The sequence below is a fragment of the Zosterops lateralis genome (genome assembly GCF_965231275.1).
Source record: "Zosterops lateralis genome assembly, chromosome: 4".
NCBI lineage: Eukaryota > Metazoa > Chordata > Aves > Passeriformes > Zosteropidae > Zosterops > Zosterops lateralis.
Window position 1 is genome coordinate 68,136,839 of NC_139765.1, and position 22,956 is coordinate 68,159,794.

At 38.4% G+C, this 22,956-nt stretch overlaps 1 protein-coding gene across 4 annotated transcripts in view; it reads left to right on the forward strand.

Moving 5' to 3' along the window:
- Positions 1-22,956, forward strand: part of USP6NL (USP6 N-terminal like) — a 112,540-nt gene that overhangs the window by 68,877 nt on the left and 20,707 nt on the right. For all 4 annotated transcript variants that reach the window (XM_083860075.1, XM_083860076.1, XM_083860073.1 and 1 more), the window contains 6 exons: positions 2,744-2,783; positions 7,476-7,556; positions 15,900-16,007; positions 17,903-18,012; positions 20,229-20,277; positions 21,924-22,044. In XM_083860075.1, coding sequence (XP_083716201.1) covers positions 2,744-2,783; positions 7,476-7,556; positions 15,900-16,007; positions 17,903-18,012; positions 20,229-20,277; positions 21,924-22,044 — 509 coding nt within the window. The remainder of the gene's footprint in view (positions 1-2,743; positions 2,784-7,475; positions 7,557-15,899; positions 16,008-17,902; positions 18,013-20,228; positions 20,278-21,923; positions 22,045-22,956) is intronic.

Below are 22,956 nucleotides of genomic sequence, written 5' to 3' on the forward strand. Positions count from 1 at the left end.
TGCAACAGCTGATGTCACCTATTCAGATTTTACCTTAGGGGGGACAGCAGAGTGTCAAGATCTTCTGCTAAGTGAGACCTTATTTTCATGACTTCAGTTAAAAGCATCCCTGTGACTCCTCTTTTGGATATCCAGGATGGTTCCAGGCTAATTATGTGAATCATTTCTGTTTTCTCTGAATCCCCTAAATTAATGTTACTTGAGCTATTAAAGTCATCTTAGGGCAGGATATAGCTATATTATATTAATACTGTTTACTATTTCCCATTGTTATTTGGTGAAGTATGCAGATAAAAACCATGGAGAAATGCAAGTTTAAATAGACTGGGAATGATTAGAGAAGATTCATTTTTAAAATAAATAATGAAGGTGTAACAATATTAGATTGGCTTGGCTGGGGATGGAAGGGAAAGATGTATGATTATAAAGAAAAAATAGAAGGTACAATAAAATAACAGATTCATAGACATTAATTTATTTTGTGTCTGATCCTACCTAATAAAAGAAAGCTTCTAAGGTTCTAACTACATAGAAGAACATACTGAATGGAAATATATTTATTTAAAATCCCTTTAGGAGCTTGAGAGAGTTGGTGTGCCTTCACTGCCTTTCCTTCAGTCATTCCAGGGTAGATTTTAATATTTGCATCTGTGAGTGTAGGGGCATAGCTGATGCCATCTTGTTAATGGAGAGGGAGATTTCCAGGAACTCCTGCATGTCCAGTGAGTCACTGAGCAGCCCCGGGCAATTCCTTTGGCTCCTGTGCTGTTTCCCAGGCGCTCAGCAGCGTCCTGGGGAATAGAAACACAGGGCTGCCTTAATGTACTGCTGTGGAATGTCACTGTAGCTCTGTGGTATTAGTGCAGAGCTGTGCAGCTCAAAAAAACCAATGAGCAATCTGGGCATAAATCTGATGTTGGGTTAATTTAGTGTCTGCTTCCCAGGACATGGGGGCTGCCTTTCCCTGCTCAGGAGGCTCAGCCATATTTTTTCTTTGTACATCAATGATAACTCGTAAAACCAGCAGAGAGCAATTCCTTAACAAATTACTACAACTCATTCTCCCTTTGTGAAAAACAAGATGTGCCTAATCTTTCACACGATCATCTTCCACACCAGTGTGAAGAGAAGCTGTCAAGTCAAGTGGTGCCAGTCCAGCAGAGGAGCTGCCGTGGCCGGCGTGGGTCCGTGGGGAAGCCGAGCTGTCAGATCCTTGCCTTGCACACTGCAGGCAGCACTGGAGGAAAAAGAGTTTGTTGTGTGCACGGCCCAGCTGCTGGTGTGACCTCGTAGGGCTGGGAAGAATGAGGCTGCTGTGGGAGGGTAGGCAGGGCCTGCAACTGCCACTGAAGAATTGGAAATTTTAAGTGATGTGAGAAGGCCCAGCAGTCCTTGTGCATCAAACCAAACAACAACCACCCTGAGCAGATTGTATTAAATTGAATTTTTTCTTTCCACTTCAAATAAGCTGAATTTCTAAGGCCTGCTTTTAGATGATTTAGTTATGAGAGCGTGCACAATACTATAATTTTGTTAACATTTACAAATAGCACTGACTAGAGGTTGTTTCTACTGTTGATCAGGAGTTTTTTTGATTATGTTGTTGTTCAGCTAGAAAACTTTCAGATATTTTTTAAGTGCTTCTAAAAGAATGAATTATGCTTTTTGCAATGCTGCTCAAAGGCAACAGTCTTGATTTTAAAATTATTTTCTGAGCTGTGGACTGGAAACTTTGACTTGTTTGTGGTCTGTGTGAAGGTGTTGATGGGAGCAAGTTTTTCCATTAGATGAAGTGGTTCAAATGTATTTCTTTATTCTGTATTTCGTTATTCAAATATAATTTCTGAATCAGAAGCAGCACCTCATAAATGAAATGAAATTGAATACAATTCAAATCTTTTGCATCAAAGTTCTTACATTGACTGCAGTGTTTAACTTCTGTAGCCTTCCCCAAGGTCACCCTTGCACAGTGGATACAGGTCTAAGATATTGGGGTTTAATAGTGTCTCTGTAGAAAGCTATAATGGTGTGGGTGTGAGGTTTTTTTTCATAATATCAAGACTCAGTAGGAATTCTAAAAAGTATTTCACATGTTTCCTGTGTTTTAGTCCCTTTCAAACATGGTTTTGTTGGGTGTGTTATTTATCTGAGCTCTAGAGCACAAGGGAGTTGCTTTTTACAATTGAGCTGCTGTGTTTTCAGAAGCTGCAGGGGAAGACAGGCTCACTTGGCATCAAGGTGGTCCAGTTACTTTTGAGAGGAAAAGCATAAATTTCTTGCTAAGAAAAACAGAACTTGGAGGCCTCAGAATGAAATAAAAGTAGTGGAAAGTCTGGAGATGAGTCAGGTCAAAGGTTGCTTTTCAAGCTTTCAATTCCTAAACTGCCTTATTAGGCTTGGGGTAAGAAGTGAAAAGATTTCAATTTGTAGTAATAATTAGGTACCTACTAACAAAACTCAAAAAATTGTTTGGGTTTCAGTTCAGTAGTACAGCATAGAGTGCTTTTACAGAAGAAAAAATGTTTTCTTAAGCTATGCAGTGTTTTTCTTAAGTTGTGCAGCTACTTTGATTTAAAATCCCATTTCTGTACTTAAAATATTAGTTCTTTTTTACAGCTCAGAATTCTTGTTCACTTGTTACTACAAATTGCTGCTGTAAGTGCTGACTTGTGAAAACGTATACAGAAATGATTTTGTGCCAAGATCAACCAAAGACTAATAGAAACTTTGTCGTTGTTTTCAGTCCAGAGGAGCTTCCTGTCCATGATGCAGTGATAGAAAAGGTAAGTCCACTGTCCTCCAGGTTGTTTTATTAGTAAGTAAACATTGTGAAATGAGTTGATGAAGCATTTTAGTGATTTGCATTTCAAAAGAAGCACATTCTAAGTCCCCTAAGAACTGACATCCTTGAGGCCACATTAACTCCCCACGGAAATCTCGGGGCCCACTCACTCTTATATTTATCAATGAGAGTGAATATTCCTGGCCCATTATGTGGCCTGGTGAGGGAAATGGAGCTCCTGAAGAGCTCCCACCCAGAGTGAAAGCTGTGGTGCTGTGCCAGGAGCTGCCGTGGCCTGTGCAGGGGGATGGATGATGTGAGCAAGGTGGTGCCACTGACACGACGTGTGCTCTGCCCTCCTGAGGAGCCTGGGGTGCTTTGCTGCTTTGGGAAATGGTGACAAATACCCTGCTGCCACTGTAGTGTGGTGACCTCCCTTGTAATGCTGACCTGCTGAGCTGGGTGTATTCCAGACATGCAGCTCCTCTTGGCAGCTGCTGCGGGTCCTGGTGCAAAAATCCTTCTGCTGCTGGAGGATTCTGGAGAAGTATTTTGACAACTGAAGCATTGGGAATGTGAAAAAAATAATGGGGAACTAAATTTCTGCTTGTCTGGGCCTAGCTACTGTTGGTATTTCCCCTTGGTCAGTGGGATCTGCTGTTATCTCCAAGACCAAATCAAATCAGAAAACTCAAGATAAGGTATTTAAAGCTGTAAGTTTAAGTTAGCCCTCTTGGCTGCACAAATCAGTAAAATACATGGAAAAAGGATGGAATTACTTATTTCAAGGCAGCTCAGCTGCTTGATTGTTAACAGCAGCATTGCTTCTGAAAATTAATTATTTTGTGCTTCAATTATATACTGAAGCTAATAAGAAATGTTTACTGTAAAAGAGTAGAACTTCTCTCTTCTGTTTTGCTTTGGTTCATGTGTGGTTTTGCATGCGCAGCCTGAAACAGTTGCATTTTCCTGCCATGTTTCATTACATTTAATAACACAGTGAGTGTATGTATAATTTCATTTCCATCAGAAGGACACAGCAGGGGGGTGAGTCTCTGAGCAGAAATATTAGGCAGCTTGAAGCTACTGTGGTAGATGTGTTTTGAAGCTCTGATTCACTGAGGCTTTGTAGTTAGCCTTAAATTATTTGGGGGAAATAGTGTCTCAGTTCTCTGTCCCAAATTGTGTTCATGCTGTCTGAAAGTGTCTGCACAGAAACTGTATTTATAGAGTCAGAATTAAATTGCAAGTCTAGTGTGTTTTTATAATCATCCAGTGATGCTGCTGCATTGGACTCCTGGTTACACTCCTGATGGTATCCTGACCTCTGCTGGTCTGAGCTTTATCTGCCTCCTGTCAGCAGGGTTTGAGTCTTTGCAATTTTCAAGATTCCATTCATGAGGATCACTGTGTTATGTTAATGTAGGCTAAGATTAAAAGCTTTCTGTACAATGTCTTTTGAAGTCACTTACTCGGCAGAACTATTTATTCTTTCCTTCTGCCTTGTGAGTTTTGAAAGATATTCCTAGCTCAAGTTTTCATTTCATTTGCAACTTATGTAAAAGGTTGATATCCTTGTGAATTTGGAATCTGTTCTTCAGATACAAAAAAACCCCCTTAGGCTGGAATTTTTGTGTGTGTGTATTTTTGATCATAATACCTTTATTCTGCATTAAGAGTGGTAATTACTCATTTTGGTGCTTTATTAGTTTGCTGCACATTGGATGCCTTGAATGCATCAAATCGTTGTCCTGTGTTAGGAACTACTTAACCTTGAGATGAATCATCCAGCACCTCTCAGATAAAACAAGGGGAGGAAAGATTTTCTGGAGTAGGAAAAGGAGACAGAGAACTGACCTCAGGAAATCTGGAGTCTGTGTCTGACTCTGATTTTGAAGTTCTGTGAAATGTTTTATAATTAATTTTTAGTTAGGTTTTGTCATTGATGTACTGGATTATAAATTTTCTGGGGAGGAGTTCAATAAGTTCTGGTTTTGTCTGAGGCTTCTGCTAAAGCAGTGCTTTACGCCTCAGCCCCTGGCACACATCTGTGTGGGAAGGTGGAGTGCTGCACACGACAGGGGAGTACTTGCCAGCTTCATGGTTTTTGTGCTTTCACCAGTGCATTGTTTACTGACATGAGTGTAGGAAACCAGCTCTGCCTCAATTAGGAATTCTGTTACTCTCAATGGCAAAAATGCTTCAAAGTTTAAAATGTACTCAGAAGGCAGATAAATGTTGTTTTTTTTTCCTTTTTTTTTTTTGGTGACAGCTACATGGAATTTGTCTGAAAGAGCAGCAGTAGCATCCCTCTGCTCTGCAATGAGCTGCCTCAGATCTGTCTGTGTTTTCAGTGTTGTACCTGTTAGACATGAAAGTGAACATAATTCAGACAGGGAAAGAAATAGCTAAAAGTTTTCAACAACTGAACACAAAAGTAATTGCTATTTTGACTACAGTAGCATCACTTGAGAATGGGTAAATTGACACAAAGACATAAAAGCTTGAACAAACACACAATTGAAGTGAGCTTCTGGCTCAAAAGACCAAAAATCTTGAAAGCAGATCAAACATACAAACAAAAAGACTGTGGAAGCAGATAGGGTTCTATTTCCCTCACCAATTACATGAACAACCTGTTGAGGGCAGAGACCTTTTCTGACTTCTGTTACTCCTGCAGCCTAAACTGTGCCTGAAGAACAGCTGCTTTAAGAGATGTTGAAAATGCTGATTCCTTAAAGGGGTTGCAGGTGTGAGGGAGAATCAGAAACAGTGTTGTGAAATCTTGGAAGCAATAGTTTTTCTAGCCTTCCCCTCTAACATAAGTCTTAAGAAATGTCTTTTTAAAAAAAAATTACGAGGCAAGTATTTAAGATATTACCCAATAGAGCCAGAACCTGAACAGGAATGTGGGCAGTTGATTGCAACATGAGTAGTTAGATAAGGTTGAAAGAGTAGAGGCAGTTCTTTTTCCCATAACATGGTTATATTTGTGTCAGGCTTACAGAATTTGAATTCAAACAGAAATAACTTGAAAACCCAAACCAGCCTATTTGCAGGGCATTTTGTGGACCTAAGCTTCATCAAGTTATACTTGTGCTAATGCAAGGCTTTGGGCTCTTGTATTAAGGAAGTTCAGGAAGTTAAAGAAGCCCATTTTATTGCACTGATAGCCAAAAAGGAATGCACAAATTCTGATGGGTAAAAGCTAGAAGTAAAATTAGGATTCTGTTGGGATAACAAGTAATATATATTTTTTTATATTTTCCCCAAACATTTTGGATGCAATTGACTTTATAAATACTTAATGAAAGTATTAATAACTTCGCAGTATCCTGTGGAGCTTTAAAATTAAACTTTTACATTGTTACCAGATTGAATCACTATCCATATGAATATCCTTCCTGTCTTTATTAATCCCTGGATTTGAAGTTGGAGGTAGAGAGACTGTCCTTTACAATAAAACTAAATACTTGTTTATATTCAGCTCTGAAGAGAAAGAAGTAGCCACACACACACATTTTTCTGCTTTAACCTTTCCAGTCTGGGTCTTCTACTACAGAGCTTTATGAGAGAGTTGAAATAGTCTCATTAAAAACATGTAAAAACACACAGCTAACTATTAACTTTGTAGTATAATCAGAGACACTTTGCAAGATGTAAAACTAAGCTGTAAAAATAAGCGCTAGAAGTCTTATCCTTGGAAGTACCAAAATACAGATTGTTGGCTGTGTAGTGCCAAAGTGCCTTGAAATTCCCTGGACTAAGATGGCTGATTCCAAATGCTTGTCTGGTTCTTAAATTCAAGAATTTGATGGCAACTGCAGCATTATTTTCATAGACAGAAGGGCAGTCTCTAAGGTAGTAGGGCTGTACTTGCTAGACTGCTTAATATAACTACTTATTTTGAGAAGATGGGGTTTGCTTTGGTTTGGATTCTCATTCTGTCACCTTGTCACTGAAATATTCTTGCCAGTAATAAAATTTAAGCAAATGGATCTTCAGAAGAAATCCTTGATGTTAAGTTACAGGGCAATTCAGGTAAAAATGTGCCATGCCAAGGAGGAGAATTATGGCAAGGATTTCTAGCTTTTAATGTCTAAAAATTAAAGCTTATTCCCACTTCTGCTCCTGCACTGTCACTTTTGCATGCACTTGTTTTTGTTCCTTTTTAACTTTGTGCCTTTTAAGAAGAGATGGTTTGTGTGATCACTTGCAAACAGAAGCTAATTATGTTTAGGGCAAGTCTGGGTAAAGAAGATAATTTCAGAGACAACTAACTTTTAAGTGGCTTGCTGCAGAAATTATTTGCCTGAAAACTGAGTATTAAAAACATGGAAGTTGTAGGTGGTTTTTGCTGGGTTTTTTGTTGTTGTTTTTTGAGTTTTTTTTTTTTTACCTTGCAAAATATATAAAAAAGAAACTTCTAGAAATCTTGTACTTAACCTCCTCTTACAAAATACAATTCATCCATAGTGCTGAAAATAAGAGCTTCTGCTTGATTATTGGTTGACTTGTCTTTTGGGTGTTTTAAATTAACTGATGTTACTCTTTGCCATTCTCAGATACTGAATAAAAAATTCATAATTTTCTGTTAAGCTTCTTCTTTTATTAAAAAAAAAACCAAAACAAACAAATATAAGTTCAAAGCCATTTGTTTTGGAGATACTAAAAATTTCTAATTCCTTTTCAGCAAAAGCACCTTGAAATTGAAAGAACTACAAAATGGCTTAAGATGCTGAAAAGCTGGGAAAAATACAAGAATAGTGAAAAGGTAAAATTCTGCATGCTTTTGTTGTTGGCTGTCGCTTCTGAAAGAATGTATACCCTGAAGTTAGATTGCCTGTGTTTGATATGTGGAAAAAAACCAGACCTCACACTAAAAGAATAAGTTGTTTTCTTCTGCCAAAATAACCCAATAGTAATTACCCAACAAAAGTGGTGATGAGATGGGAGGAATTGTGTTCAGTGTGTTCATGTGTGCAGAATTATCTGTGGACAGAGTGGGTTATGTCAGGTGTGCCATTAAGTGCTAAATACTTTTACTTGCTTTAAAAGCAAGGTGGGGGCTTCCACGTGAACAGTTTATTTGCTGGAATTGTGTCTTGATCATCTTAAAAATATGGAAGAATTTCAGCTGGAAATAAAACTTGCTGGAGAGGCTGTATTCCCAACACTGGGTTCTGGGAGGAGGTTTCATAGCTGGTCCTGTGGCTGTTTGGTGGATAATGCACAGTATCCCAAATTCAGATTCATTCTTCTCTTCAACACAGCTTAAAACTTGCATTTTCTATTGGGGGCTCTGTTGGTATTTTTTGATGCTGCTGATCCACCTGTACTGTGCAGAGGACCAAGGACAGCTGTTACACATCCCAGGTTCCTGCCCTGATGACTGGCCTGGAATGGCTTGGAATGGCATTTCTGCTCAAGTAAATGATCTGTGCAAAGTTGAGACGTTAGAAAAGAGAGATTGAGACCACAATACCTGTTTGCCTGATGAGCAGAGAGATGAGGTGCTACAAGTAGAGTAGGGAGAGAAAGATACTGGGCATGTCCCCTGCTCATCCTGTCTGCTCACTACCTCTCTTTTTGAGGTTGCAGCTTTTTTGGTAAAAACCAAAGTCGATGATTGGTCTCTTTCATGGTGTAGCCCAGAATCTGTAAAGTCCATCTCCTTAAAATATATGAATGCATGAGAAAGAATTACTCATTCCTGAAGTTTTTCTTATAAACCTACTTTCTGTCCTGCCATTTTCTCTGGGAGGAGAAACTAGGGGTCTTAACGCTTGTGGCTTTGTTTTATAAATCTGACAGTAAAGAGATTTTAAAACAAATATGTTCCTAAATCAGGAGGCAATAAAAAAACTCTGCAACAGCTACTTGGTTTGCAAAGAGAATGTTAAATATGACATTTCAGGTAACACAATAACCACGTGTCATCGGAGCAGCAGTGATTGTGCTCTTCAGCCATTGGTGACATCAGTCCACGAGACACTGACTTAAATAAATAATCCTTTCTTCACCAGGCATGCAGAAGGTCTAGCAGATCAGCTGAGCAGAAAGAGTTTCAGTTCATGTAACAAATTATAGACTGAACTATAAATAGTGGCTGGAATAATTCAATATGTTCATAAAGGGATGAACTTTGCTTGAGGCTAGGAAAAATTTTCACTCATTGTTGAACTCTAGTGAAGCACATGAGATTTAGAAAACCAAGGGTGTTTCCCTTATTCTTTCTCACATCTTATGTGGTAAGTGAACCAGAAGATACAGAATAAAGAATCAGCCACCTCCTCCTCCTGAGTATCCAGTGGAAAGCCAAGACATTATTTGTCACAGCTCTTTATGGAAAACCTGACCATGTTCTCAGAGTTGTGCAAAACTCATAGTGAAAGACAATTTTTATCTGGAAGTGTGTTGGAAGAATGCACCAGCTTTCTAAGCTCACATTCTTGGAAGCATGGAAGGAGTAGTTGCAGGAACAGTTCCTGACTCTTGTTTCCTGTCTTCACTTGACTGGATAAAGTGGTTAATGCTAGAGGAGCAAATTGCTAAAGAAAATGAACAACCTGTGTGTTTGTTACAAGACTCACATCACCTGACACTGCCATGGTTTCTGTGCAGTCAGGCTGCTCCTGAAATGAATATTCTTTAGAAACAGCACTGAAGGGAACACTGCAGAAACAACAGTAATAATGTTGTAGGATTATAGATTATAATTGTAGTGGTGGCTTGGTTTTGGAAAATGGCATATTTGAGATATATTTGTGCTCTTAAATAGGTAGGAAGGGAGACTCACAGAAAGTGATAGTCCCAGGTAAACAGCAGATATGGACAAAATCCAGGATTTTGGACAGCCTGTTTGTGATGAGCTTTCAAAATATACAGCTAAGAGAGCTTTGCCTTGAAGGAATCTGTTCATACTGTACACATACTCTAAATAAATCCATATATTTGATTCCATTATCCCAAATTGTCATATGCTTAATTGCAAACTACAGTTTTCATTCAATACTCTTGCAGAGCTGCCTATAGACTGCCTCTACCTTTTTTTTTTCTGTCATAAATTCACAAAGAGAACTAATGAGAAAACATTAACACACTGGTGTGGGTGTGTATGTGCATTTGAGATGCTTCAATTTACTCCTCCTCCTGGTCTTGACTGCTGAAGAATATCTCAAGAAATAGATGAGGCCTCTGAGAACTTCACACTGTTTTCCCATTAGAACTCTTGTGCTAAACCTTGTAGAAAGGATGGGATGGGGAATAGAGATTAGGAATGCGTGACCATAAGGAACTGCAAAAAGATGGAAGAATTGTCATATTGAGATCAGAAATGTGTCAGGCTCTACCATATTTGAATAATAGAGGTAGTGAAGTGTGACATAATAAAGTGAACCCATGTACAGCTCCATAACAGTGTAGAATCAGAGAATCACAGAATGGCCTGGGCTGGAAGGGACCTTATTGATCATTGAGTTTCAGCCCCCTGCCATGGGCAGGACCACCTTCCACTAGAACACCTTCCTCAGAGCCCCATCCCACCTGGCCTTGGACACTTCCTGGCATGGGGCAGCCACAGCTTCTCTGGGAACCTGTGCCTGGGTCTGACCACCCTCACAGAGAACAATTTCTTCCTTATATGGGAGGTTTTCTTGTTGCCTTTATGTCCATGGCCAGATTTGATCTCACCAGGGCTTCAGCTCTCTAACCTGATCCCTGGCTGCTCAGACAGTCCCTCTGTATTCCTCCAAACTGCCTGTCCTTGCTTCCCCCCTGTAAGCTTCCTTTTTCTGTGTGAGATTGTCCAGGCACTCCTGTTCATTCATAAGGGCTTCCTGGTGCTTTTGTCTGACTTGCTCTTTGTGTATAAAATGCCTTGATTCCTCTGTGGTTATTTAGGCATCTCTTTCAGTGGAGTTGTCATGTTTCTTACAGATACCACTCTGAAGTGTGTAACTGCCCTTGTGTCTTTGCTTGATTGATATTTGTCAAAATAAAGCTTTCATCTCCCCATCAGTCATTTCTTATGCAGGAAGTGTCACAGAGCAGCAAAGTTTGTGTTTCAGTGTGGTTCTTGTCTAGTTTGTGCTTTTATTTCCTATTTGTATTCTACTGCTTAGTAGTTCAGGGTACAATCAACCACCCACAGATAGTAAATCCTTCCTGGCTTAGTATGATCATAACTTTCAGGAAAGATTAAATAAAACTGTTATGTGTTGTATTCCCATTTGAGTATTTCCACCAAAGTATTTCTGTCTTTCCCTGTCTGCCTTCATCTAGCTGTGATTGAAGTTGCCTAAATTGAAGGGGAAAGGAAGAAGAGAAACAATCAGGGTAGCTGCCATTTCCAGCTGTTCTGGCATTCACACACAGTGTAATAATCAAGTCTCCAGTTCGTTTGGAGTCTGAACACAGAGCCTTAATGAAGAACCCTCTTTGCATTCTTGAGACTTTTGAATGAGATGGAGCAACTCTTCTATTTGCACTTTTTCTTCCTTTTATGCAACCCACAGAAGCTGAAGAACCTCTAAAGGCAGCAGCCTTTATAAATATATTTTCTTTTCATTATGGATATACTTTCTTGTGAGACTTCAGGTTTTAATTCTTAGGCTTCTCATCACTGATTCTTTTTGAGGTGGCAGAGTCCCTTTGCTACTTGTGCAGCTATTCCTGACAGCTGAGAAAGTTTCATTTTCAAGAAAACGAACTTTATATCTTGCAGGAGCAGTGGTGCCAGTTGCCACTCTTCAGGCCAGTGGCCTCATTTCTTTTCCAGAAACCAGTTGGGTTTATGAGCTGGAGAGATGGGGTTGGGCAAGGAAGGGGAGGTTGGATGTTTTCCAGGTGTTTTTGCATATTTGACATTACAGCCTTCATTGAGATGATGGCTAATTTTTTTTTGTCCTCTTGCTTTATAAGGGTTTTGGTTCATTCCGTATATTCAGTGTATTTATAGGTCCAATTTGTTTTTGCATGAGAAGCTCCTTTGAATTCCCAGGTGATAGGGCCTCATTTAGTGTCAGTTTCTCCTACCTACTTGAGGACCAACAATCTTATTAATAATTGCAAGAGTTTGACTGCTGTCCTTGCCTGAATATCAGCTTAGATGTGCTACAGAACTTAAACCTGTATTTTTATATATCTTGTGTGCATATAATTATATGTATCAAGGATCACATTCTTTTTTCTATGTCCTGTGCTTATGGAAACATCCCAAATCCCATAACCCCATTCTTTGAATAATGAATGTTTTCATAGATGTGTGTTTTTATCTGAACTCTGAGTTTGTATATTTGTGTTTTGTTTTGAGCCATTATCTTAATCTTCACAAATTATTTAAAATTAACTCAGTATTTCATCTTCCCAGAAGCAGAAGAAAAAAGTAACTCACTAAATTTTCTACTTTCCGTTTTAATTATTAATCCAGAGAGAGCAAAAAAGTAGATGAGCAAGTATTTAGATACAAGCAGCATTTCTCAGCAGATTTTTATTCTGGTATTACATAAGGACATAGAAGACAGCAGAGGGCACTAGCATGGTGTTTATGGTAAAGGCATTCGGCTAGCTAATAACCAGTGTACTCATTTTTATTTTCTTTAACTGTTTGGTGTCTGCATGATTATCAGAAATGAATTTTGCTGTGGAATGCGTGTGAGGTCCCCCCCTACTCCCCAAGATGCAGCACAGCCGTGTCATTCTCACAAAACTGCAGCATTGCACAGGGTCACTGAAAGCCTGGGCTTGGAGGTCACCTGGTCCAGCCCCTGCTCGAGCAGGGCCACCTCCAGCTGCCCAGGACCATATCTTGATGGGTTTTGAGATTTCCAAGGTTGGAGACATCACAGCCTGACTGGGTGACCTGTGCCAGTGCTCTGTCACCCTCACAGTGAAAGAATGTTTCCTGATGTTCAAAGGGAATCTCCAGTGTTTCAGTTTGTGCCCATTGCCTCTGGTTGTGTGGCTGGGCACCACTGAACAGAGCCTGGCTCTGTACCTTTTGCACTTTCCCTTCAGGGTGGTGCAAAAGACAAATTGATAAGATCTCCCTGAGCTGCCTTCTCTCCCAGCTGAGCAGTCCCAGCCCTGTCAGCCTCTCCTCATGGCAGAGATGGTCAAGTCTCATCATCTCTGTAGCCTTTTGCAATGTGTCCATGTCTGTCTTGTGTTGAGGAGCCCAGAATTGGACTCAGCAGTGCTGAGTAGAGGGAAAGGATCACCTCCCTCATCATGCTGGGAATACTTTTGTCTGCTGCAGTCCAGGATACCATTGGTCATCTTTGCTTCAAGGGCGCTGCCCTGGCTCCTGCTCAATTTGGCGTCCAACAGGACCTCCAATTCCTTTTCTTTTGAGCTGTTTTCTGGCTGGTGACCCCTAGAATGTTCTGGTGCCTGGGGTTGTTTGCATCTCTCCTTGCTTGAGCTCTCTGAGGTTCCTGGCAGCCCATTTCTTCAGTTTGTTAAATCACTCTGGATGGCAGCATAAGCCTCTTGGTGTATCAGCCACTCCTCTCAGCTTTCCATTGTGTATGAAATTTTTCCCACTGGTTTCCATGTTCTTGTTTGTGCACTGGAGCCCATGCCATGACTGAGTGATGTTTCTCTCTTCTGTATTAGATAGGGAAAGTCTTTGGTCTTGTGTTCTGCTGAATCTGTAGGCAGGATCTGGGGTGACTGAGAGCTTTTTCTCTGCCTCAGTAAAAGGATGGAACAGCAGAGTCAGCTGAACACAGATCTAAAATGGTTTGCAAGAAGCTGTGAATGTTGTTTGGGTTTATTCTGTCAGGTAGTGCAACAATTCAGAACTTGGCTACTAAAAATGTTTGCTTTCCTCCTGTTTTTATTTTTGGCATAGCTGTAGTGGGCTCATGAAACTGTTCACCCCTCTGTCCTTTCTGCTCTTTATAAAGTTATATTTGCAACTCACTTTCAAACTTTTCTGTGAAAAATGCTTCCACAGTTCTCTCTCTGTTTTTACTGCTTTAAGGGCTCTTCAAGCATTTGGCTGTTTCAATCTAGGCAGTGCAGAAGATGGGAAAATTGTAAATGCCATGTATCCATCTGAAACTGGAGGTTCTTCTCCTTCGGTTTTATTTTCCAAAAAACCCCTGAACAACTCCACACTTTGGATGGATGGTTTGATTTTTTTAAAATTCTGTTTGGATAAGAAGCTTATTATATATAATATATATAATTTACATATTATATATAAAATTTATTATCTATATATATATATAGATAATTTATATATTATAAATACTTATTTCTGGTGTTTTATATCCACCTGACCTTCTCTTAAAATACTAATTTATACAACAGCAGTAGTTTTGAGAATTTGTTCTTCAACCAGTTATCTTCATTAATAACCTTTTGTTCTTGGATACATTTGAAAATGAGTTAAAAATATAACTAGCTGACAAAAATGTTTATTGTGAAGGTACTCTGTTGCTGGGCATGGGTCTGAGGAATAAAACTACCTGTCACTGAGGACATAGATAACTGCATTTTTTCCCCACAGTTTTCTTCCAAATTTCCAGAAAAGATATTGCGAATTTGGCTCATTCTGCTTTCCAGCAGACAAGCTAATCTCTTCCTAGGATGACTCCACTGCAGTTGGGGGTGTTTGGCTTTCAAAAGACTAAATTTTCCTCTCTCCCACATGCAGGTACCCTTGTGTCTGGGTTGACACACACTGAAATCCTGTGTGACCTGAGCTCAGGCTGCCTTGGAGCTCTGTATGTTGTTCTTCATTTTACAGGAGAAACTGGACTGGCACAGCTGTGCTCACACTGCAAGTGTTGCTGCTTTAGCATTCTTAGTATTAATGCAGCAGTTTTCCTCATGAAGCACAACATTTTTTTTGTGGGCAGCCTCCAGGATGGCTGTTGTATCTTATACAAGTTTATGTTTTTCATTTGAAAAAGGAACAAGGGAAGAAACTCATAACCATACTTGTGCAAGAGTTACAGATTCTGCAATCCAGACACAAATCCTTGCTGGCATTAAAGACACCTTTAAAGAGCCGATATTTTCCAAATGGCAGGAGGTTTGGAAATATACTGCAACAAGGGGTTCATTAATTTTCCAAAACTGGAGATGTGAAATACGTGAAAAGAAAAACAATCCTGTCTTTGAGGAGGACATGGCTGTTAAAATATTTCTTACTGCAAGCATAAGTTTTGTAAAAACGTTTAAAAGAAGTGGTAGCTTTGAAAACTGAAATTTCTAAGGTCTAACTTCCATTGTAGGATAAACATGAAGAAAAAATTGGAGAGCTGTTGTGTGTGGTTTGTTCTCTTTTAAACCTAATTGTCTCCCTGTGTAATCATTAAAATAATGGTGTAAAGATAACTTCAGAAAGGTTCATTTTCTGTGTCAGAGTTCTCTTTTCAATTTTCCTTGTCTTAGATATGTCTTCAAAAGATAACACCTTTTTGTTTTCTTTTGTTGTTGTTGTTTTTTTCTTTTGCAAATGTTTTAATATGCATGTAGGAGACTGATTATTAGTTTAGAAATAGAATGCGAGATCTGTTAGCTTTAGAAATGGCCCATTCTGGTTTTTTGTGATCTCACAGTTTGTTTTTCCTTGCATACATACATTTGAGCATACTGTCTCAGGTTTTAGAAGAAATCAAAAATCAGTTCTGCTTTTGGGTTTTTACTGATAATTTTTAAAGCTTTGTGATTTTGCTGCTTGCTTTTGCTATTTCTATTTATAGGCCATAATTACAGTGAGTTATTTGTGGCTTATCCTTAAATAGAGTGTTGCTAAGAATCTGATTTTTGGGATCTAAATTACAAAATTTGCTGAGCAAAGGTGATACAATTTTGATAGACCTTCCTACGTGCAAAAGTCCTGGTTTGAAAACATCACCTGGGATGGTTTGGCCTGTGTGTCTGTTTTGTCCCTGTGCCTTTGGGGTCTGTCAGGAGGTCCCAAATGGACACATTCCTCAAAAGACACTGGAACACTGTCCCCAGCAGGTCATCCCTTTCCTAGGGGGCTTGGTGTAATTGCATTTTTCTCTTTAGTGTGTTGTGCATCATTATTATTTTATTTAGAGCAGTGTAAGTTGTGCTGCATTTTTACCTTCTTTTCTTTTTTTTTTTTTCCCAGTTTCATAGGAGAATTTATAAAGGGATCCCACTGCAGTTCAGAGGGCAAGTCTGGTCTTTGTTGCTTGATGTTCCTAAGATGAAAGAAGAAATGAAAGACTTTTATAGTGTGAGTTTGTAGAATTTCTACTTAATATTAATTTAAAAATATCAGATACTAAAGCTACAGACTTTATTAAGCCTTTGCTGTTAAGGAATGTTAAAAAAATAAATTGTAAGTTACATTGCAGTCTATTGCTTGTTTTAGCTAGGGAAAAGGCTGTGTATTCAAAAGCTGAGCTGAGATTGAGTCTGAATAGATGAGGAATCTTATGAAAGGAGATGGGTGTTGGTACTGATGTTATCTAAATTTTGGTGTCTGTTACCTTTCTTATATTTTTTGCTTTTTAGTCTAACAGGCTGCTTTTTCTGACTATTATATTTTGTTTAAGTTCCTCAATAAGACTAGTGGGAGATCCAAAGGAGGTAAAACAGAGGTTATGCTGAATAATGTGGTTGTAGGAAAGAATGGCAAGTAAAATTAGAAGCATTTAAAAATAGGTGAAATAATCTTCAGGAATTATTAATGTCATCTAATGCTCAGTACAAAACAAAGAAATGTTTGTAGTTCAGATACAGAAATAGAAAGAGTTTCTTCCATCATTGTCTGATTTATTTGTGATATACTCATATTGCTGCTCTCTCTTTTTCTGTTTCCTGAAGTGGTGTTAACACTGCTCACTGCAAATGTCACAAACTGCACACCTTAAAGTTAGAAGGATAATACACGTTTATTGTAGGTCAAATAGCTTCTTTCAGTTCTCTTTGCAGGGGAAAAAACAGTTCTTAACCTTCTGTCCTCCCTGTTTCTCAAACTTTTGGTACCTTTCTCTTCTCTCACATGTGAAGGTGCAAGGGCTCAGGGTGTTCTTTTCCTACATTCCATCAAATCTCAGGTGTTTAAAACTAGAAATTTTCCCTTTGCTGCTTTTCTGTCTGTCTGGAGGACAAATCATTCTCGGTGTTTAGTTTAAAGTGTACTGAAAGGTGCACATAGCTGAGATTGTGGTTGGTGTTGTGTTGGTTCATTGAGTTACAAGTAATTCCTCTTGTTTCTAAAGCCTCTGGTACAACAGACTGGATGCATGTTATTATTATCCCTTAGTTATTATTATTTTTGACTTTACTCTTGTTTTCTTGCAATCAGAATCCATAGAGTTTTGCCTTTTGATTGTCTGTGGTATTCTCTAATAGTCAGAAGTAATGTTTTAAAAACAACATATTGAATCCAGGGTCTTGCAAACTCAGCTTTTACGGACAGAAGTGAGAATAAATGAATGAGAGTCAAGAGAAAATTATTTTAAGTGCAAAAAATAAGGTGTCAGTCTAAACCTGTGCAGGTTTCATAAGTATTCAATTACAAAAATGGATTTAATTATAAAACACTAAAGCGAGTGCTAAAGTAGACATATTCTACAGCTAAATTAGATTAAAACAGAAAGACAGAGGAAATTACTAGAGAAATGTCCATTATCTATATTTAGATAATAACTGGCAGCTATGTAGCCATTACTTCTGCTAGAGAGAAAGACAGGAAAAGCATGAAAACCACACTAAATCATTTGCTTAAAGCCTAGTATAGAGCACTTGCATCTCAGGTTCCTTTTTCCTGAGCAGCAAAATTAATTTTCTGTCTTTCTCTAGTGCTGTACCTGCCTGAGAAATGACAATAAGAAATTTGAAATGCTGAAACAGCCTTAAATACGGGTAGTGAATGATGTGTCCAGAAAAAGTGTATTATGGGATTGCTCATTCTACATCTTTACTCTGTGGCTGTTTCTTACTCGTAGAATTTGTACATGTATATGCTTATTTTTAGAAGTTATAACTGTTAATCTTGTGAGTTGCTATTCTGTATTGTTTTAAATCACATTATGGCAATTAATTCAAGCAGGTACAGTCAAGTAGATTTCTGCTTATTTAGAGTTCACAGTTTTAAACTTCTGTTCTTTACCCTACTCCCAGAAATTGAAGAGTCAAGCACGAGGGTCTTCGCCAGATATTCGGCAAATTGACCTCGATGTGAACCGGACATACAGAGACCACATCATGTTCCGTGACAGATATGGTGTAAAGTGAGTAAACCTCCATCTCCCCAGAGATTTTAGCCTTCTTTGTATTCTTCTTCTCCCAGTATTTGATTCAGAACTAAATGAAGCAGTATTTTTGTATGTGAGCATTTAATTATTTGCAACTCTAGGTCATAATGCTTTTGGATTTCTTCAAAATGTTTTTCGTTATTTTTTGCTGCCACTAGATGAGGAATGTCATCTTTAAAAATGCTTAATAGTGAAAAAAGTGGGGATACAAACATCAGTATTGTTGCTTGCTTGCAGCATCAGCACCCTGCTGAGAAGAAGAGGGTATTTTCTCCCTTCTGTCTCTGTATTAGTTCAGTTTTTAATCTCCTCTTCTTGCCGAGGCAGATTTTATGGTAATCTGCTGTTCTCAAAAATGGTACTCAGAGCTGTGGACTTTAATGTGATGATAAAAGAAACATTTTCTTACATTATTATCCCAGATATTTTGTGGAAAAATCCTAAATCAGAGGAATTTCTCTGATGGTTGTAAGGAAGGAGCACAGGGCAGAGATTCCCAGCTGAGATGGTTCCGTGCAGCCAGTGCAGTTCAGATCCATTTGTGCAGGGCTGGCAGTGCCTGTGCTGCTCAGGCCTCTCTTCATTCTGTGCACACATTTCTGATGTCAGCAGGAGCTCATTGCCCCATCACTTTGGGGTTAACACAAGCAGAGCCAGCTCCAGTCCCTGTGGCTGTTGTAGCCATGCCCTCAGAGTCCACAGGAAAGCCTTTGGCTGCCTAAAGCAATTTCACACTTGGAACAGATCTTGGAATTACTATACATATATTATGCATTTCCAGCAACGCCTCAATGAAAAATTCAGAAATCATTTCACATAGCAATGAAATAAAGTCTCCTGGGTAAGTCAATTGTTTGTTTGACTTTTAAGTAGACTGTATGTCTTTGAAGGTTCATTCTTTTACAGGTTTTCAGTACTTCCATCTGGTGTAAATAATACTGAAATCACCATTATTCTGTGTATAGCACTGTGAATGAGCTTGAGCTCCTACCTCAGTTTCATATGGTCAGCTGAGGGTACAGGAGGTTCCTATGTACACTGGGGACATGTTAGTTTGTCATTGTAAAATGAGGCTCCAGACTAATGTCTAACACCTTGTTACATTTTTCTTTAGTTACTGAAGAATGGCTAAACTTCAGTTCGGCAGGAGGGTAAACCAAAATGCCACAATGCAGATGTTTTGATAAAATTCTCCAAGTATAAATCCTCCTCCCAAAAGAAAATAAGCACCTTCGGGCTTATGCTTTCTTTTTTTTTTTTTTTTTTTTTTGGCCTGCTATTGTCTCTTTCCATTCATTGATTAGTAACAGGGAGAAAGTTTCACTGGGCAGCAAAAGCACAAAATGCAAAACTCTGCTGTTAAATTTTAGCAGTTTTACTTGTAGATGAAAGTGGGCATTCAGGTATCCAGCTTCTCTCCTGAACAGGTGACAAAAAGTAGCTGTGAGTTTCAAAGTTGATTTTGAGACCTCTCCATCACTATTTTCATAAACAACTTGGAAAGAGCAGAGTTGTGCTGGCTGGTTTGGTGTTATTTGGTGTTTTTTGTCTGGCTACCTTCACAAGTTAGAGAAAGCAAGAGACCTCTACAAAGCTCTTTGCAATTCTAGCTCTGAAATACCCAGAGATCAACAGAGGGGGCTGAGCACAGGATGCTGAGCCAGAGTTAATATTGTTTTTCTTCAGTTTGACAGTAGCAGTCACTAGAGCAGACTTTAATTTCAGTTCCAAGATTAAGACACCTTTGTGGCTGCTTTGTGTATTTCACATCTTCACTTCTGCATTTCTCTTTGGAATCAATAACAGCTGTTAGTGTTCTGCAAGCACAGAAATCAGGTTTGGGGAGTTTAAATTTTGGCATTCAGAATAAATCAGTGTTTGAAATGTCAGCCATGCAATGTTTCACTTTACCTGTCTGTAAAAATGATGATGTGCCACCACTCTCTTCTAAAGTATGTTGATACTTTTTGAAACATTTCAACATATAAAACATCATAGCGGTGCTAATTACAAAATAGGCTTGAAGTCAGAAGCACTTATCATTGTGAAGTGTGGTTTATCCTGTTCTTTAGTGCTAGACAAGTTAAATTGGGAAAACATGTTTCCAAAATCTAGTTCACTACCTCTGTGTTTTTCTGTTTTTACAAAAGATAATGCTATATTTTTTTCATTTTCTGCTCTTATTTCTCCAGGCAACAATCTTTGTTCCATGTTTTAGCTGCATATTCCATATATAATACGGTAAGCTGTGTTCCTTCACACTTAAATCTGGTTTCTCTGAACGTGCTGTAAGATAATAACTTGAATCTCTTTTTCCCTAAAAAAACCCCCAAAAATATTTCAGAGACCTTTGGAAGCACATAGAAATAAATTATTTGTTGACATATTTTGAGCTGAAGTTAAAATAAAGCATCTGAATTACGAGTTTTATTGGACAGACTGAACCATGCTTACAATTTGGCTGAAGCCAATGACTATGACTAATAAAAATAATGATTTTGTGTTGTGCTGGAGTGTTATGTGACTGATATTTCCCCCTATTACATTATCTGCCTTGATTTCATTTGAATGATGGGGAGGAAAATACTGCAGAAAGATGCATGTTGGAGTCCACAGGTGTATTTCATAACCTGAAAGGTTCTAAAAATTTGAAATTAGTTTAAAAGGTTGCATTATCTTTAGATAAGCCCTTGGTCTTGGCTGCAGTCCTGAATGGGGATTTATTAGAGTGGGCTTTCCAGACTGTATTTATTATAAGAGTTGGAAGCTTATGTATTTTGTAATGTCTTTTGGCTGTATCCTAAAAATAGAAGAAAAAGAAATGCCTTCATGTCCACATTTAACTGTCCCCTCATTCCTTGGGCCCATTTTGAGCATTTCTGTACATCTTCCATTTTATATTCATCCACAACTCCCTAGAAGTCAATATAAAATATGTTAACTTTAGAGGAGAAAAGAGAAATTACAGCAGTTACTTGAATTAAGTACTAGTTTGTTTGGATTTTTTCAAAGTTCTAGGAAATGTAACCTTTCTGTCTGACCTTTTATACCTCCTATAAAGCATTGGACTGGTATTTTCAAATTGCATGAATAATAATGTTTACAATCAATCATCAAAGTGTAATGATGAGACTATTATAGTGAAGTTTTTATTTTGCACTTCTGGTGTTGTATTTTTCCTCCTAATGTGTAGCAGTTCTTATGCTTTGGTTTTATCTCTAGAACAAAGTTGTGCTAAGAACTTGTAAACCTGAAAAAACTTACTCAACAATTAAGTAATTGTCCTTACACACACTTTATTGATGGGGTTATCTTTGCAGCTGAATAACAGTGACAGCTGGTTCCTGCCATAAAATTCAAAATTAATAGCAGAGGAAGTACTCAAGTTCAGTTTTGGAACAATAAATTTTTTCTTTGGGTTTATTACAATTGCTTGGTATTGGACTTCTGAACTTGAACAAGTTTATAGTTAAAGGTCACTCTTGAAAAATCCTGTGTTTATCAGATGATGCCCTGACTGTAAACCAGAAAAAAGCCAGATATTCTCACCCTCCATAAAACCCCCCAAATTACAACTAAATGAGAAATGCATCCATTGGACAAAAAGATGGTACAATAATGAAAATATTAGTATTGACCAAAGATTTTGTTCATCAGTAGTGAGTTCTGATGAGCAATCAATACTTCCAGGTTACTTTTCAGTTGAAGGGTTGTGCATCTTCCCTTCTATCTATCAATATTTTTAATGATTAAATATGAAGTGTGTTTGGTGGGAAGCTTTGCCATCAGGACAGTCATCACCTTTCCTACACTAACTCAAGGAAAAGCTAAAAGCTCAAGGGGTTTTTTTTGCCAGCATTTTAATATTTCCACTGCATGATTTTCAGGAAGTTGGATACTGTCAGGGAATGAGCCAGATCACAGCTTTGCTCCTGATGTACATGAATGAAGAAGATGCCTTCTGGGCCTTGGTGAAACTTCTCTCTGGTCCAAAGCACGCTATGCACGGTATGGAGTGTCCTGTCAGTGTGTTTAGGTTTCAACCTCTCCTATTTAAACTGTAAATTATTTGAAAATGAAACTATTCTGTTCTGATTGGTCAAAAATAAAACATAATGGGGGCTTCATACTTGGGGGAGGTATTGGATGTTACTGGAGCTCTCATCCATAAGAGAGAGTAATGGTTTTTATATGTGATATATTTCAAATAGTTCTTAATGAAAGTCAGATGGTTTCCTCTTCTCTTATTCTCTCAGGGAATGTAACCAATTGAAAACTGGTTATGTAGACATCTATATAGTAATAAAATAGTAGTGGGAACCTAATACAGAATGTGTTAAATAATATTGCAGCTGTGCTATCGTTTGGCAGGACAGGAACATACAGTAAAAAATGGACTTGTGTCTATGCATGAACTTCAGGCTTCTCAGTTTTCTCTGCCTCACACAGAATTTCCTGCTCTTGTGGTATTGTTGCTGTTATGTTGTTGGTAGTTCTCTCTTTCCATGCCAGATTTGTATGATCTATGCATATTCCATGGCTATTGGTATGGAACAAGTCCAGAAATTCCCAAACTTTGTGATGTTACAATTCTGGTGATTCACAAAAGCTGTGGTTCTTGGAAGCCTGTAAAACTAAACGCCATCCAGAACTTGGGCTTTTTAGCAAATTTCCAACGAGTTCTAGCTGCTTTTCCCTGCTGAAGAATTTCTAATTCTGTGATATCTTCCTTCCTAAGCTTTTCATTGTTCCTAGATGTTCTCCATCTCCATCAAACAAAGGGATAGGTTGTTATTTTGCTGTTCACAGTTCTGCAAAGCTATCGACTTGGGGGGAGAGAAAAAAGTGTCATCTGATGTCAGTGTCATAAATGAAATTTTAAATTCATCAAATGTCAAAAGATTTTCTTGGAGCTTTACA